The sequence below is a fragment of the Periophthalmus magnuspinnatus genome, chromosome 13 (assembly GCF_009829125.3).
Source record: "Periophthalmus magnuspinnatus isolate fPerMag1 chromosome 13, fPerMag1.2.pri, whole genome shotgun sequence".
In the NCBI taxonomy this organism is placed as follows: Eukaryota; Metazoa; Chordata; class Actinopteri; order Gobiiformes; family Gobiidae; genus Periophthalmus; species Periophthalmus magnuspinnatus.
The window spans coordinates 18,128,458-18,146,399 of NC_047138.1; the positions used below are offsets into that span (position 1 = coordinate 18,128,458).

The 17,942-nt window shown below is 43.8% G+C and overlaps 1 protein-coding gene across 2 annotated transcripts in view; it reads left to right on the forward strand.

Annotated features, from left to right (window-relative positions):
- Window positions 1-851: 851 nt before the first annotated feature.
- ccdc9 (coiled-coil domain containing 9) overlaps window positions 852-17,942 on the forward strand; it is a 28,597-nt gene continuing 11,506 nt past the window's right edge. The window contains exons 1-13 of one of the 2 annotated variants that reach the window (XM_055226152.1): window positions 852-987; window positions 1,722-1,751; window positions 2,911-3,015; window positions 4,016-4,162; window positions 4,338-4,760; window positions 4,839-4,922; window positions 5,454-5,615; window positions 11,994-12,175; window positions 12,955-13,016; window positions 14,145-14,265; window positions 15,453-15,576; window positions 16,625-17,531; window positions 17,606-17,668. In XM_055226152.1, coding sequence (XP_055082127.1) covers window positions 1,749-1,751; window positions 2,911-3,015; window positions 4,016-4,162; window positions 4,338-4,760; window positions 4,839-4,922; window positions 5,454-5,615; window positions 11,994-12,175; window positions 12,955-13,016; window positions 14,145-14,265; window positions 15,453-15,576; window positions 16,625-17,531; window positions 17,606-17,668 — 2,383 coding nt within the window. In that variant the 5' untranslated portion in view covers window positions 852-987; window positions 1,722-1,748. Of the gene's footprint in view, window positions 988-1,721; window positions 1,752-2,910; window positions 3,016-4,015; window positions 4,163-4,337; window positions 4,761-4,838; window positions 4,923-5,450; window positions 5,616-11,993; window positions 12,176-12,954; window positions 13,017-14,144; window positions 14,266-15,452; window positions 15,577-16,624; window positions 17,532-17,605; window positions 17,669-17,942 lie in introns of both variants that reach the window. The other variant, XM_033976541.2, reaches the window with a different exon arrangement.

Sequence of the window (17,942 nt, forward strand, 5' to 3'; positions counted from 1 at the left end):
GTTTTATGCCATACTGTGAAATATTATAGCCAATGGAACAACACTTCCATGGAAACAAGCATGAGGCCCTCATCTAGACAAAATAAAGAGTCAGGTTTGCAGAGGTGCAAGCCATCTCAGAGTAAGAATGCATGTTTTTCTGTTTTTCGGTGCAATAAAAAACATTCTTAATGGGGAAAAAAAAACTTTATTCAAGTATTTTCTGACAAAAAAAAGTTACATACTGGGTCTTGTATGTCTATATTTTTCCTTAAAAAAAAGTGCCGCAGTGGCACTTCAAGTCAGGCAAGTCTGTTAGTATGCTGTACATGTATTGTGTGTACATGTAAATTAAAGGGCCTATATTATGCATTTTTCTGATTTATGTTATAATGCTGTTTCCTTATCACAAACATACCTGGAATTGTGTTTTGTTTCATTCACATATGTTTAACACACAAACCCGGCATATTTAAGGTGAGGTCTTCTGTCAAAGTGAAAACACCATTCCACCTTATGATGGTAATACTGCAAGTGCTTCACTGCGTGTTTAAATTCCATACACCTTCACTAGAATCATTTGGATGATTTCAGCTCTGGAATTGTTCTTCTCCAATGAACTAAAGGTAAAAGTTGTTACGGGTTACTCAAACATGTGTGAATGAAACGAAACAAAACTCTGGTATGTTTTTGAGGAGGTAACATTCTTCATACATGGCTAAAAGCTAACAAGAGTCAATTTTGTGTAATATAGGACCAATAAAGAATACAAGTTTGATAAAAAGTTCTCTGAGAAAAAAACAACTCTGAACGCTGCAGAGACAGTGACTGTCCGGAGGAGGCGCAGTGTTCTGCGCTGTCTCTGTTAGAACGAAAGTGTGTTGTCTCTAAACGGCAGGAAGTATCGAGCCAACAGGAAGCCGAATCATGAGGACACTCTGATCAACAAGAGGCGACTTAAACCGTGAAACCACCGGCTTTCTCCTCGCACACAACAACCATTCAGAGGTAGGTGAAGCCGAACGCACTGTGCGTAAAAACTCGGGCCACTGTGCGCCCCGTTTGGTGCTTGGCACCGGTAGAGTAGAGACTGCCTGCGCACCTCTGTGGTATGTTTCACTTGCATTCAGTGACAACAGTCTGAAGTTTTCCCGTGCGCTGGGGACTGCTCCGGTAATCTGCAACTAGAAGACCCAGTATTATTATCCTCTTACCTGATGCACGGGCACTTGGTGCGCTCTTGTAATTGGTCCATACGTCAGGTGCATTTCTTTGTTTGGCTCAGAGCCACTGACGTCACAGATCAGTAACTCCCTGTGTAGTTTTCTTTCTGAGATATCCAGTGATGGAGTGAGATTGAGGTTGGTCTCCCTTGCCTTTCCCTCCACATGCACAGTAGGTCAAATCCTCCAGCTAAGGTAGTCCTCACCAAGTACAAGATCTGGAGATGGTTCCACTGCTCCTGACAGTTTGCCCCAGCAGTTTTGTAGGATGGATCAAATGTAGAGAGCCAAGTGAAGCATATCTTGAGAAGGCATCCAGTCCAATCCACCTATCCATTCCTAGTAATTCACTCTGATGGAAATAAGACTGGAGACAGTCTGATCTAGAACTAGTCTTTGTATCTTTCTGAAGCATTCATGCTCTGAGTCCTCAGCTGTATGAGAATGCATAGGTTATATTATATATATATTAATTTTCAGATGAAATGAAATCTTAGTCACAACTCCATGTTTTTGCAGGAGGAGGAGCCTTCCCCAGAGATAGCCATGGTGAGTGCTTCAACCACATCAGAAAACACCGCACATGCCTGTCCTGTCACCCCATTCATATTTGGTGTGTCTGGGATTGGGGAAATTAATATTGTGAATGTAAGAAATATTATGTAAGAAATATAATATAATATTCCCTATCAACTACACTGAAGAACAGAATTCAATTGAAAAGTTGGCCAAAATGTAGCCTATTAGAAGTTACTGTTGATAGATCAAGATCAAGATCATTCTAAAGCTATTCAGGACATTTCTCTTTTGGGAATCTGACTTTTCAATAAAATTCACTTCAAGTTCACCTATATAGCACATTTAAAACAATTTCAACTAACCAAAGTGCTTCAAATAAAGGTCAACAAAAAGCAAACATACAGATAACACGATACATAGGAAAAGAACAATAAAACACCAAGATATCCTGTCTACCTAATATTAAATGCCAGTCTAAACCGCGTTAAAGACTGTAGAGGATCTGACGGACAGAGGGCGCTGTTCCATAGTCTGGGCGCTGCCACCTCTCACGTCTGGTCTTGAGCCTGGCTATGGGCACGGTCAGCAGGAGCTGGTCAGCTGACCTCAGGGTGGAGTATAGGGCTGCAGTAACTGTCAAATAAAGTGCACCCATAGAGTGCAGACATTTAAACACAATACGTAACATTTTGAATTGTACCCAATATGAAATAGGAGCCAGTGCAGGTGTGATCTGCTCTTGTCTTTTAGTTTTTGTCAGGAGACTATTTGCAGTGTTCTGGACATTCTGTAAGTGCTGCAGGGAGCTCTGGTCCAGCCCCACAGACAAAGAATTATAATGATCCAGACACGACATTACAAATGCATGGATTGTTTTTTTTAAACTCTGCCTATTTTGCTTAAATCGGTATCTAGTTTCGATAATAGTTATAGTATCAATTTGGTATCTGATTTTCTATATTTTTACCAACCCTATTAGAGGTAGGCGGATACATGTTTGTTTTTACTTTCATTACTAAAGAGTTCATAGACCGTTCATGCATGTCCTTTAGGAGATGGAGTCTGTCAGCCCAAACCAAGTCTTGCTGTATCTCGATCTTGTGCATGTGTCATAATTGTGATGTGTCAACACTGTCAACACTGTCCTATGCACATGTCTTATACATGTTGTACTGTTGTGGCTGCTCAGTCTGCAGTGATGGAGCTGAAGACAAAGGAGGAAAAGGATGCCGAGCTCGACCGCAGGATTGAGGCACTGCGGAAAAAGAACCAGGCGCTGGTCCGGCGATACCAGGTCAGAGGTCAAACGTGAACTAGCAAACAAGAAACAAACAAGTAACGATTAACCTGAATAATCGTGAAAAATAATGGAAGTATTTTTATAACTGTAATTGTTATCTGGACTGTACAGACACTAAAATACCTGAAAGAAAATATATCCATCCATCCATTTTCTTCCGCTTATCCGGGGCCAGGTTGCGGGGGGAGCAGTCTAAGCAGGGACTCCCAGACTTCCCTCACCCCGGACACATCCTCCAGCTCCTCCGGTGGGACCCCAAGGCGTTCCCAGGCCAGCCGAGAGACATAGTCCCTCCAGCGTGTCCTGGGTCTTCCCCGGGGCCTCCTCCCGGTGGGACATGCCCAAAACACCTCCCTAGGGAGGCGTCCAGGAGGCATCCTAAGCTGATGCCCGAGCCACCTCAACTGGTTCCTCTTGACTTGTAGGAGCAGCGGCTCTACTCCGAGCTCCTCCTGTGTGACCGAGCTCCTCACCCTATCCCTAAGGGTGCGCCCGGCCACCCTGAAAGAAAATATATATTATATCATATATTGGTATTGCATTAAAATGTAAAAAAAAGATTTTTTTCAGATTTTTTTTTAAATAATACACTTGGTTTGTCTCTTTTAACCTTTGAGAGAAGACTGAAATCTGAAATCTGAACTTACAAACTAATACAAGAATCAACATGTAGAGGTCTGAACTACTGGGGTGGCAGTTTTTACCTAATAAATAAGGATAATTTTTTGTTTACAGAAGATCTCATAGTAAAAGGAAATTATAAAATTTGTCAACTTGACAAAAAGTTGGATGAGCAGCTAAACGTCTTCACTCCTACAAGATCATCCAAGAACTTATGTTTGCAATTTACTAATTACAGCCGTTCAAACTGCAATGTCAATTTGACTGCGATTAATCTTGCAACCCTAATAAACGATATTTAATAAATCCTTAGTTTGGACACTGACCACCAGAATCATTTTAATCATGTATGCTCTGTGCCCACACTGGACAGGAAATAGAAGAAGATAAGAAAAAAGCTGAACAGGAGGGGATTGCTGTGACGACCCCACGTAAGCCCCGCCCCCATGACCCTGAGCAGGAGAAGAGGAGACAGGAGAAGGAGAACTTCACGGTCACTGTGGATTTGTCCACAGCACAGGTTAGTGCCCCAGCTCAGACCCAAGCTCCAGCCCAAACAGTATAGCAAAATCACTCATTTGTGAATTAAAGTGAGACTAAATGCCTAAACTCTGACACATGAGCAGGTCATTGACTGGAGGCATAGCTCCTCTTGTATATGTGCTGTGTTTAATAGAGGATGCTGATGTGTGCAGGAGAAGAGAGTGGTGAATGACACTAAAGTGTGGACATCTAGGGGCCTGCAGAGGGCCTCAGAGGACCCTGAGGGACCTAAAGTGCAGAGCCCCTCCAAGAGAATGTCAGGTCGCGTGGGCCGAAACCCCAGAGGAGGGGGCCAACTGGATAGGGGCCCCCGGGAGGAGAGGGGCCCCCGGGAGGAGAGGGGCCCCCGGGAGGAGAGGGCCCCCCGGGAGGAGAGGGCCCCCCGGGAGGAGAGGGCCCCCCGGGAGGAGAGGGGCCCCCGGGAGGAGAGGGGCCCCCGGGAGGAGAGGGGCCCCCGGGAGGAGAGGGGCCCCCGGGAGGAGGTGCCCGGCGAGACAACGGGTCGTAGGGGTGGTCGGGGGGGCAGAAGGGGCAGAGGTGGGGATGCAGCAGTGGGCAGTGACCGCAGGTCCAAGGTATGTCCCACAACACAGACATGTCATCTTCTAACCTAAACACAAGCCTCTGACGCCTGTCACACCTGTTCTGTTCAGGAGTGGGAAGAGAAGAGGAGACAGAATATCGAGAAAATGAATCAGGAGATGGAGAAGATAGCAGAATATGAACGAGGACAGCGGGTATGGCTTCTACTCTTTATCATGCGATTCCTCTCTGAATAAAATTGATACTTTGCAACTGATACCATCAACATTCCCTGGAGATATGATGCTAAATGTAGACACTGCTCTGTCTGCTTTGTTACTCAAATTAGACTTTAATCTCAGGTTAATTTGAACACAATCTGACCATAAAGAACTGACTTAGTTGGACTTGTTTCTGCTGTTAAAACAAGTCCGTCTCAGATAACATTACAGTCACCAGCTAGCTAGCGTTAGCCAACACTTTTAGTCTCTCTCACCTTTTTATTGAAAATCTAAACAGGACCACAAAGGCCTGTAGTGATCACAGGCTCCTGAAAATGTGTTTTTTTCAGACTATATTAAAACACTTTTGGCTGTGTTTGCTAACGTGTGCATTGTGTCTCCATGGTAACTGTGAATATTCTACCATAGAGATACATGTAGAACAACCCCAGCATGATGAGACAGCAAAATATCAATAGGATTCCATATTCAAAGAGGCTGTTGCTTATTCTCCCTGTGCAGCAGGAGAGGGACAAGCCCAGCAGACACTTCCTGGATGACCCGCGGCGCTCGGGCCCCGCCCCTGACACTGACCGCAAGGAGGGCAGCCGGAGACACGTGCGCAACTGGGGAGGCCTGGATTTCGACAATGTGAAGACGGGTGCAGAGATGGAAAAAGAGTGGACTGTGAGTGGTCTTTGTGTGACAGCAGAGATTCGGCTTATAGAACCCTTTTGAGGAATTGGAAATGGTTGTTAAAGGTCCAATATTACATTACAATTTACTCATGTGAGCTTTTAGTCATGTTAGAATTTTGTTACGTCATCAAAAACATACCCAGAGTTGTGTTTCGTTTCATGCACACATGTTTGAGTAACACAGCATCATTAGGCTATCTATATCTCCAAAGCTCAACATGCACTGCATCAAGTGGTACATTTACATTGCTACATTTAAATTTAACAGCTACACTAAGACTCCGTTAAACTGATTTACTCTACAGTACACTAGAATAACCAAGTTGCCTTTTTTAAGAAATATTTTCATTTGATCTTTTGTTCAATTGAGATTGGCACAGAAAGTCTACAGTATCTTCTAGTGCACAGAGAAGCGAATAAGTTTCAATGAGGCTAAAACAATATCCGTAGCTTCAAAGTTTTGCAATTCCAGGACTGCGAATTATACAAATGATGTGAATGAAGTTGTATGGGAACCACTTGAGAGAAGAACAAAGCCTAAATATGCAGGATTTTTGTGTTAAACATGTGAATGATATGAAACAAACTCTAGGTATATTTGAGAGACACAGATTAAAAATGTGCAAAATATAGGCCCTTTAAGGTTGGAACTTTGCTGGTGAACTGTCTGAAACCTACTTTTCTCCATGGTGATACTTTACCTAATTATAGTTTGTTGGTAGTAGGTAGTTTTGAGCAAAACACCTGTTGAATTGAATAGATAAATGGCTATAATGCCATACAGTGGAACATTCCAGACAATAACATTCCCATGGAGACAAGCAGGTGGCAGACCCTCCACTCCAGACTTATATAGTGCATCTGTACTACTTTTTGCAGATCATCATTTGTCTAGATAACACTTCCTGAGTGAGTCATGTGATGTTAAATACCAAATAGAAACTTACACTCTTTTTTTGTGATTGTGTGCTGACCTTGCACCTCTTATATACAATATTCAATACAATATTCATTTGGATGAAACACGTGCTACATTTGAGACTTCAGTGCCCATGTGGGTAGTGACAGTGACATCTAGAGGAAGAATGGCCTCCCTGATCTGAACCCAAGTGGTGTTTTGTTATTGGACTTGTGCTACCCACAGTTTATCCATAACAAACACCATGTTCAAGCATAAGGGCACGTGGCACAAGGACACCCTAGGTCGGAGGCTGATGATCGACTTTGTTGTCGTGTCATCTGATCTCCGGCTGCATGTCTTGGACACTCGGATGAAGAGAGAGGCAGAGCTGTCAACCAATCACCACCTGGTCGTGAGTTGGATCCGCTGGCGGAGGAGGAAGCCAGACAGACCTGGTAGGCCCAAGCGTATCGTGAGGGTCTGTTGGGAACATCTGGCAGAGCCCTCTGTTAGGGAGGTATTCAACTTGCACCTCAGGGTGAGCTTCTCCCTAATCCCAGGGGAAGTTGGAGACATGGATTCCGAGTGGGCCATGTTCTCCGCCTCTATTACCAATGAGGCTGCTCGTAGCTGTGGTAGTAGCTGTGGTAGTAGTCTGACGCCTTAGGCGGGGGAAGCAGTGCTTCACCAACACTGTTTACAGTGCGGGTGGAGAGCTGCTGACCTCAACAGGGAATGTTGTCGGATGGTGGAAGGAATACTTTGAGTATCTCCTCCATCCCGCGGTTATGTCAGGGGGAAGCAGAGACTGGGGACATGGAGGCAGACTCGTCCATCACCCTGGCTGAAGTCACTGAGGTGGTTGGTAAGCTGCTCGGTGGCAAGGCCACCTCAAGTCTCTGGATGTTGTGGGGCTGTCTTGGCTGACATGTCTCTACAACATCGCGTGGTGGTCGGGGACAGTACCATTGTACTGGCAGACCAGGGTGGTGGTCCCTCTGTATAAGAAGGGGGTCCGGAGGGTGTGTTACAGGGGTATCACACTCCTCAGCCTTCTTGATGAAGTCTATTCCAGGATACTAGAGAGAAGAATCCGGCCAATAGTCGAACCTCAGTTTTTGTCCCTGTTGTGGAACACTGGACCAGCTCTATACTCTCCATCGGGTCCTCGAGGGTTCATGGGAGTTTGCCCAACCAGTCTGCATGTGTTTTGTGGATCTGGAGAAGGCATTTGACTGTGTGCCTTGTGGCCTTTGGGGGTGCTCGGGGAGTATGGGGTCCGGGGCCCTTTGCGAAGGGCTGTCCGGTCCTTGTATGACCAGAGCAGGAGCTGTGTTAACATTGCTAGTGTAAGCATGTTCCTTTTATCCGATCAGAAGAACCACTGGAGACCAGAGAGTAGAATCACTCGAGTTTTATTGTTCCCTATACATCCAATCTAATACAAGTCAGGCGTGATGCTGTCCCTAGTACGTGCACGGAGATCTCACATTTACACCAAACAATTTAAAGCCTTTCAGACCCCAGCAGTCTCAGGTTTCATACATAATAAAGCTACATATTTTGTTCGCATTGGAAATTATACAGTTTAAAATCTTCGGTTTCTAATTTTATTAATTGTGGCCATTCTAAATGTAATTTCAAATGAGTTGCATTTGCAGTATGTAGAAGCCCCAGTGCAACAGCGCTGATGTACAATGAAAAGAAACAGCCTAAATAATGTTATATTGGTAAATGGTTGTTCTCAGGAATGGAGCAAAAATGTTTGAAATAAATGAATACACTTCTAAATTTTGAAATTGGGTCAAAAACAAAATATTTGACTGTGTGGATCCAAGAACAGGCTCCAGTCATGAGTGCCCAGGCAAACACAGCCCAAACACAGCAGCAGAAACAGTTTTATGAGGCCTTTAGAGGAGCAGCAGAGCACTTGTGGAAGCTTTTGATTCAGTTCATTCATTTGTCATGTGACCAGTAGTGGAGGAGCCCAGTCCACAGATGAATTTCAGAGCCAGCAGGACTTTCTTTGGTTTTAGTTCAGTTAATGTTTCTCAGTGACGTTGTCTTTAGACAACAGCAGAAACAGAGCCAGTCCAGGTCATGTGACCTTCCAGTTCAGAGCTGGAGTGATGCACCCAGAGAGCCACTGCACTCAGACCACGCCCACCCAGACACAACAGGCCAAAGACCCATCCCAAATCCACTTCAGTCAAAACTAAAATCTATTCAAGGGCTATTCCAACTTGCATGGACAAGTTGTTCATTTTCACCTCAGTTTGCATAAGAAATACGTATCTATATTTACAATATCCTAAAGTTAAAGTGAGGAATTTTCAATAATTATAAAGACATGGTTTGAATTATTTACTTCAATTTCAGCATGATCTAATTAAACAAAATCTTTTAAAGTTTATTTGAATGCTAAAATAAATCTTTACTGTCAGATGAGTTTAAAACATACTGCTCCTTCTTTGCATTGCACAAAAGCATCATCAACTGTGGCACTTTAACCATTGGTCTTGTATCATGTAGGTGTGGTTAAACTTAAGTTTAATTATATTGCTGGTATCATTATTTGGTAAATTGCTTCATTTTAAACCACTCACAGAGGCACCAATATGGGATAAAATGTATTTATTCATCATTTATCATCGGTACACTTTTGTTTGACATTTTTTGAATATGGGTTCAGATTGTATTTTATAACTATGTCTGTTTATGTGTTCTGCGTCCGCATTTCATTCTTTAGCTTGATAGAGATAGTTACAAATCTGCTCAACTGCAGCTTTAATGTAGTCACAAGCAGCACTGATAGTTGTTACATGAATCTCTCATATTTTAGGCTGAATTATATTATGATATAATCTAATAGTACAACAATATAACAATATTTTAGTATAATAATATCTTGTCCTAACAAGCCTCCAATCTGCAACTCTCACCCACTCGTTTGCACCCTTTAAAAACTCTCTCACGCACTCTTTAAACACTGTCTTGCACAGTTTAAGAACTTTCCCAGTACTTTACAAAACTTTCCTGTCCCTTCTCAAATACTTTCCTGTCACTTTACTATGTCTAATAAAAGTCCGTCAGTCCATGTTTCTTTTGTCATAGTACAATACTTGCCTTTTGTCTCTCTTTTGTGGTCTGCCCCATAACATACTGTGCTTTCTCCTCTCGTCCTATCCACAACTTACACATATTTCCCCAGCATGGATCTGTCCTCATGTCTTTTGGCATAGTTACCTGGGTGTGAATCCATTCTTTATTCAAACTTTCTTTTTCCTTTGGCCTTTTCCTTTTCTCTATGCGTGACAGCACTTGCTCCTCCACTTTTTGTCACATATCTAACCATTCTCTATCCAGGGAGTCCTTGCTGCCCTCTAGTTGCGGACATCCACCAAACTCTTTACACCCTCCTGTACACTCTTCATCCATAGTTCTGTTTTTGTTCTTTTGCTTATTATTTTTTTCTTCTTTTTTATTTTATTTATTTTAATTTTTTTTAAATTTATTTTTCTTTATATTTTTCGTGAGGGACTCTAACCCTTCACCAGGGACTCGAACCCTGTATTACTATCAGGACTTGAACCTGAAGCTCGGCCGTTAACCCTTTCCGTGAAGGACTCTAACCCTTCACCAGGGACTCGAACCCTGTATTGCTATCAGGACTTGAACCTGAAGCTCGGCCTTTAACCTTTTTTTTATTATTATTTTTTTTTTTTTTTTTTAATGTATTTATTTTGTAAGGGACTTTAACCCCGTGATAATATTACACCTGTAATTTACCAGTTACCCCATGACCCTTCTGTCCCTAAAATGCAATTTTAATATGGTCAGTTTGCTAAATTTACCAGACAGCACGGTGACTTCCTCAATTTACATGTAGTCAATATGGAAGTTTTGAAAGGTCTTCCTTACCTCTTTAGTTTGCCGCGGCGGGAAGTCACAATGCGTCCAGTCGCCTTGGACCTATCCTCGAGGGTCGGTCTCCGTCCCCAGGGCCTCAAGATCAGATCATGTCGGGGGTCACCAAATTGTAAGCATGTTCCTTTTATCCGATCAGAAGAACCACTGGAGACCAGAGAGTAGAATCACTCGAGTTTTGTTGTTCTCTATACATCCAATCTAATACAAGTCAGGCGTGATGCTGTCCCTAGTACGTGCACGGAGATCTCAGGGGCAGTCCCGTTTTGATCCGAGTGCCTGACCCTGAATGCCACATTTAAACATAAATCATGAATATTCAGTAGCTGGGCATGGGCAGCTTCTTCTTCCTTCTGGCACTCCTCTACCCTCCAGGCGCCCCACTGGCGCAGCATTATCTGTAACAGCTTGACCTGGGAGGACATGCTACACAATCTATCTATTGTCACAGTACGTTCTTTTCTATGCGATAGGGCAAGAATGGAGTGTGTTTGTGCAGTGTTGCGTGAAAGTCCTAAACCTCCTTTTAGTCTAATCTTTGATATTATGAGCAATGACGTTTACGTCCTTCACTAGCAGTAAGTCAGACCTGTTCCCAGTGCATGTTGGACTCTGCCAGGGCTGCCCTCTGTCAAGTTCTGTTCATTTTTTGTATGGACAGAATTTCTAGGCACAGCCAGGGGCCGGAGTGAGTCCGGTTTGGGAACCACAGGATTTCATTTCTGCTGTTTGCAGATGATATTGTCCTGATGACTTTCATCAAGCCAGGACCTGCAGCAGGCACTGGGGTGGTTTGCAGCCGAAGTGGCTGGGATGAATATCAGCATCGCCAAATCCGACGGCATGGTTCTCGACTGGAAAAAGGTGGTTTTCCCTCTCCGAGTGGATGTTGAGTCCCTGCCTCAAGTGGAGGAGTTCAAGTGTCTTGGGGTCTTGTCCACGAGTGAGGGAAGGATAGACCGAGAGATTGACAGGCAGATCGGGGCAGCGTCTGCAGTGATACGGTCACTGTATTGGTCTGTTTTGGTAAAGAAGGAGCTGAGTCGAAAGGCAAAGCTCTCGATTTACCAGTCTACATTCCTACCCTCACCTATGGTCCTGAGCTCTGGGTAATGACCGAAAGAATGAGATCATGGATACAAGTGGCCGAAATGGGTTTCATCCGCAGGGTGGCCGGATGCACCCTTAGGAGGTGAGGAGCTCGGTCACACAGGAGGAGCTTGGAGTAGAGCCGCTGCTCCTACACGTCAAGAGGAGCTAGCTGACGTGGCTCGGGGATGCCTCCTGGACGCCTCCCTATGGAGGTGTTTCGGACATGACCCACCAGCAGATAATCCTTGCTGCTTCATGGTGGCATTTCACAGGAATAAGTCGTAGATTTTCAGTTACATCAGAACAAATCTTAGCCAATTGTCCAAAAAGTAGATTTGACAAATGTCCCCTTTAACAGATCACATACCTGGACAACAATATTCAACATGTTTCCAGTGGAGCTGAAATGGCTTTTATCAAACTTGGTGGTTGACTGTGTCTCTCCAGAGCCGACGCCCTGGACCCAAAGGCTCTGTAGACATGACCATGTCTATGACGGGCCGGGAGCGTGCCGAGTACCTACGCTGGAAGAAGGAGCGCGAGCAGATCGATGAAGAGAGGCTGGCACGACATCGCAATGCCACGGGACAGTGGAGACGCGAGTGGGATGCCCAGAAGTCCGACAGCATGTGAGGCACTCACCACTACGCAAACCACTGAGTCCCTGACTGCTACGCTAACCACTGAGTCCCTGACTGCTACGCTAACCACTGAGTCCCTGACTGCTACGCTAACCACTGAGTCCCTGACTGCTACGCTAACCACTGAGTCCCTGACTGCTACGCTAACCACTGAGTCCCTGACTGCTACGCTAACCACTGAGTCCCTGACTGCTACGCTAACCACTGAGTCCCTGACTGCTACGCTAACCACTGAGTCCCTGACTGCTACGCTAACCACTGAGTCCCTGACTGCTACGCTAACCACTGAGTAGCTGACTGCTACGCTAACCACTGAGTCCCTGACTGCTACGCTAACCACTGAGTGCAAAGATTTAAACTTGGTCTATATATTACGCAGAATTGATTGTTTTGACCTTTAAGCCATGTTACAATGTTGTTGCCTTCTCAAAAACATACCTGGAACTGTGTTTTGTTTCATTCACACTTGTTTGAGTAAGCCTTTATTATTAGTCTGTGTACATCTCCAAAGCTCAAAATGCTCTGTTCCACTGAAGCAGTAGTTTTAGTAGTTAATAGCCACCTTCTACTTTTTTGTTGAACAGAGATTGGCAATTCCAGGGCTGAAATTATCTAAATGATTCTAGTGAATGTGTATGGCGTTTAAAAATACAGTGCAACAGTTCTTGTATTACTACATGACATTGCAGCGTATTTTCAGTTTGACAGAAGACATCATGAGCATGAGTGAAAATGGGGATTTGGTCTGACTCTTGGCTGTGCTGTAGGTTCACAGAGGACCAGGCTGTGGGTGCAGAGGGCACAGTGACCGAGCAGAATGTCCGCCGAGGTAAGTCTCCTCCACACGGAGGGTAATCTGAAGGTTAATTACATGTTGGCACATAGCACTTCTAAGCAGCTCTTTCATGAAGCCTTTTATGCAAATATGTCATTTCCCTGGAGAGGAGGGACCTTGAGGCAGAGGTCACCTAATCCCCGAGGAGCAGAGTCAATCTGACATAAGCTCCCAGGAACCAGCCACAGTCAGCAGAGGATTTTCCTGAAGTCCTCCTCATTTCAAAATGTTTAAACAATCTAGTATACAAAGAAATTCTTTGTCGACTAAAGACATGTCCTGTGCTTTGATTCATTGATAAAAAGGGGTTGTTGCTTGGTGGTGATAAAAGTTCTCAAACCTTACCTGAGCATCCACATTAATCACTATAATGAGTAGAAAAGCATTTTAAGACTGGAGCAGAGCATGCTAACCTATAATTCCTGATTATTGGACAATAAAACAGCTTGTAAATAGATGCGGGCAGCACACAGTGGACTGTACTGGGACAAAACAGTTTTGCTCAAATACATGGGGAAAAAATCTGGTTCAAGGCCTTTAATCATCTTCGTAACTCTCAAAAGTGAACTCCCTCTATGCATTTTTTGTCTACACATAGCTGTGGTCTATATAAATCCTTCCTAATCCCAGTAAAATAATAGGCTGGCTAATATGACTAAGACTCCATCGATGATTAAATGACTATGGGACCTTTTACCTCTAACCCATTATGAATAGTGAAGAAAGTTAAGCTCAAAGTTATTCATCTCCCACACACATTTTGAACTGGTTATTCATTTATCCTATTGAATAAATGTAACCTGGCTGAAAGTAAGTCAGTTCAGTCCAATTACAGTCTTTATGACATTTATATATCTGAAATGATTAAAGTATTCCTAGAATTTTCTCAATACTCATCATTCAAAGCATTCTGACTCTTCTCTTTACAGATTTTTTGATTGTTAAATCATTTTTACATACATTTTATTTTCTTTTATTATATTTTCTTGATCCACCAACTGCATATGTTGCTCCCAAAGACACAGTTTGTTTTCATGAATTTCTGTGCTGTTCCATTATAATTCCTTTCTTTCTTGTTTGCTGGGTCCATCAGTCAATCATTATGTCTCATTATTTTCCTAGATGACCATAAGCGACCTCCTAAGGCTCCTACATTTGGAGACTTCTTGTCCCAGGGCAGGACCCATGGACCAAGAGGGGAGCGTGGCCGTGGCCGAAACAGGGGCTCCAGACCCAGCTACAGGTGGGCACATGCTTTCTTGTGTGCGCACACACCTCCTCTTGCACACCCTTCCTTGTGCGCACACCTTCTCATGCACACACTGCAGTACATCCAAATACACAAACAAAAGAGCCAAACTATGAATGTTTCACTTCAAAACTTGGAGATACAAATGGATCTCAGATAGTAGTGGTGTGTGACTTTTTCAAAGTGAATACAATGTAATTACAGGTTTCACATGATATCAAAACATTCTAAAACAACTACACTTAAACAGGTTCCCTCATCAAAAACATACATGAAGTGGTTTTATATGTCATACATGCATGTTTGAGTAATCTTGCAATCTCTCCTGGGCCCTATTTGAACCCTCTACAAGCCTACTTCAACCGTTGCTCTTGCATGACAGTTTTTCAAACATGATACAAAACTATACACTACAACTTCACAAACCTGATGTGATGTGCAGTAGTTTCATTAGCAGGATACACGCTGATTGTGTTGTTATAGCGCTCTAAAAGGGGAGTAACAAAGAGAAATGAGTCAGAATACAGATTACTGTTTAACTGCTCAGTTCTGTCCAGTTGGCAGATTTATCTTTGGCTTTTACTATTACTGTTTAACTATTAGATTGCAGATTTGTTGACCTGGTTTATGGTTACTATCTCTGTCATTTCTGGGTCTATCCACTTGAAACAAAAACTGGCACAAAGTTCAACATCTTCTCTGCCAGTATAAATAAACAAAAATTTAATTGCTTTCACAGTAGAAAATGGTTCTATTATTCAACTCCAAATATATGATTGTTGTTAGTTGACTTTTAGACACATTTGGAGCCAATCCTTATAGTCATCAACAAAAGAAACAGAGTTTAGGAGAGACGGACTACTTTTCTGCTCATCTTGAGGGCTACTAGTCTCCTCAAACTGCCCGAACAGAGGATGCGATGACCCTACCTGATCAGTCCTCATCTTAAACAGCAAGTTTTGAGGATAGCTGAAAACTGTGACAATTATTTGTTTACTCAGATAATCAATGAATGTCGTTATTGGTTGCAAATTGATTTAGTTTAGGAGCTTTATGAAAAGATTAGTGATTGGTAGATTCAAATATTTTTCACGTGAATTCAAAAAGTGTTAGTATTTGGTTCAGTAACAGCATTTATCGGTTTACCCATTGTACTAAAATGCATATGTTTTCAATTGCAGTATGCATGACAACCGCTGGGAAGCAGAGAAGGAGGAAGAGCAAAGGGAAAAGGAGGACAAGACAAAGCAGGAGGTGAAGATTGAACCAGAGGAGGTGCAGCTCAAGACCCCTGAGGAGCCAAAGGTAACTTGCACTTCCACAAATTGCACTGTGCATTACAATTCCACAAAATGTTAGAAGAATTTAATGGTTTATAAAGTTTCAGAAACTTGAATGTATTGATTATATTGATCATTCCCAATTTGCATTTTATTTTTTCTTACTAAAAATCAATAAAAATTACTTTCATTAATAATTTCATAAACAATCACAAGCCAAGAGTTTTATCAACTGGAGATGGGTCCTTGGGCACGACATAATGGCTGTCACTGCTCCAGGTTGCCCCAGTGGCATTGAAGGATGAGTCAAATGCAGAGGTCAAATTTTCTTACAGGGACAGTAAAGTTTACCTTAATCCCTTTAATTTGTTGTACTGACAATGCATTAAGTGATTAATAAGCATAAGTTTTAAATGTGTTTTGGACTGAAAACAACAGCATTATGGACATTAGTTACAACATAGCTGGTTAGCCTCTGTTGTGCCTTCAAACTCGTTAAAGAGAGGGTACACAAAATTGACTTTTTGGAGCTTTCTACCATGTTATAATGTGTTTCCCGTATCAAAAACATGCCTGAAGGGGTTTTAGATATCATCCATGCATGGTTGAGTAATCTCCCCTGGGTCCTATTCGATCCCTCCTTACAATTTTCCAGAAATATACAAAACATGATACAAAACAGTACACTAGAACTTCAAAAACTTGATGCGATGTGCAGCAGTTTCATTAGTGGGATGCACGGCAATTGTAGTGTGATGGCTCTGAAGGAGGACTGCGAGGAGCAAGGGAGCAAATTTATAACATAAAAGAAACCACCTTTATTTTGTTGAAATAATGTTAAAGTATCCGAACAATGTGTTTCCTGTGCTGAACTGTTTGATAGAATTCTCTCTCATGTGATGTTAAAAACTCTCTAAAAATTAAGTCGCTGCTTCCTGTAATTTTCAACATATTTTTCAACTTTTCTTCACAAACTGCTTCTTGATTGGTGATAGTGGTAGTTTGTGGTATATTATATAAGAATAATCAAAATCTGTCATACGCACTTCAACTAAAACCTGTATTGTCTCCAGTCTGTGTCCCCGAAGAGGGAAGAACCCACAGAGGATGATGAGGACCAGTGGGAGGACGCCAGTGATGGAGAAGAGGAGGAGGAGGAGCCAGGGGAGGAGCCAAAGAAGACAGAGCGCCACTCACTGTCACCTAAAGAGCAGCGCACCCCCCGGTCCAAGGCTCCCACCTTGGATCCTCTCACCCCCCAGGAGTCCCCTGAGGCAGCCAAGCCCCTTAGCCCCTTCTGTCCCCTGGACCACCAACCCGTGTCCGACTGGGGTGAGGAGATGGAGCTGCTGTCCCCTCGGAGCAGTATGGGAGGAGAGAGCCCGCTGAAACCCCCAAATGCTGAGGCCAGCCCCCAGCCCAAAAGGGACCCAGAGAAGCTAGGGAGAGCTGAGGGACGAGCTGAGGGACGAGCTGAGGGACGAGCTGAGGGACGAGCTGAGGGACGAGCTGAGGGACAGCCCAGGATACAGTTTGAGAGATATTCTGCAGAACAATCAGAGGCACATCCTGGTGGACTATCTAGTAGCCAGCCCGAGAGCCAGCCCGAGAGCCAGCCCGAGAGCCAGCCCGAGAGCCAGCCCGAGAGCCAGCCCGAGAGCCAGCCCGAGAGCCAGCCCGAGAGCCAGCCCGAGAGCCAGCCCGAGAGCCAGCCGAGGGCCCAGTTTGAGGGACAGTCTGAGAGACAACTGGAGGAACAGCCCAGTGCCCAATCTGAGGGACATTCAGGGGAAGAGTCTGGCGGAGAGTCAGAGGAAGGGTCTGGCGGAGAGTCAGAGGAAGGGTCTGGCGGAGAGTCAGAGGAAGAGTCTGGGGGAGAGTCAGAAGAAGAATCTGGGGGAGAGTCTAGTGGACAGTGCGAGGGACAGCCCAGTGCCCAATCTGCAGGACATTCTGGGGGATCGTCTGTAGGACACAGAGGTAAGACTTCTACACATTACTGTTCCTTTAGGTTGTTGAATTTGAAGCTGACCGTCATGTCATCTGCTCCTCAGATCCTGATCAGGCTGATGGAGGAGATGGAGCTTCTCAGGTGGACCCTGCTGCTTCTGCTTTAGGTAAGGTGTAGCTCTCTAGCCCCTTTTCCACTCACACCCACTGGGCTCTTACTCTGCATGACTAGCCTCTGCCCAGCATGACTTTATTCATCAATCATTATTACTACAAAACTACAGAGGTGGGTAGTACTCAGTTGCATTTACTTGAGTTAGAAAAGAAAATTGTACTTTTCTGAGTACTTTTCTAGCAGCATACTGTTACTACTACTTAAGTAACATTGTTATTGAATTAACAGTACTCTTACTTGAGTTTTGGTTCCGCTTCCCATTGCGA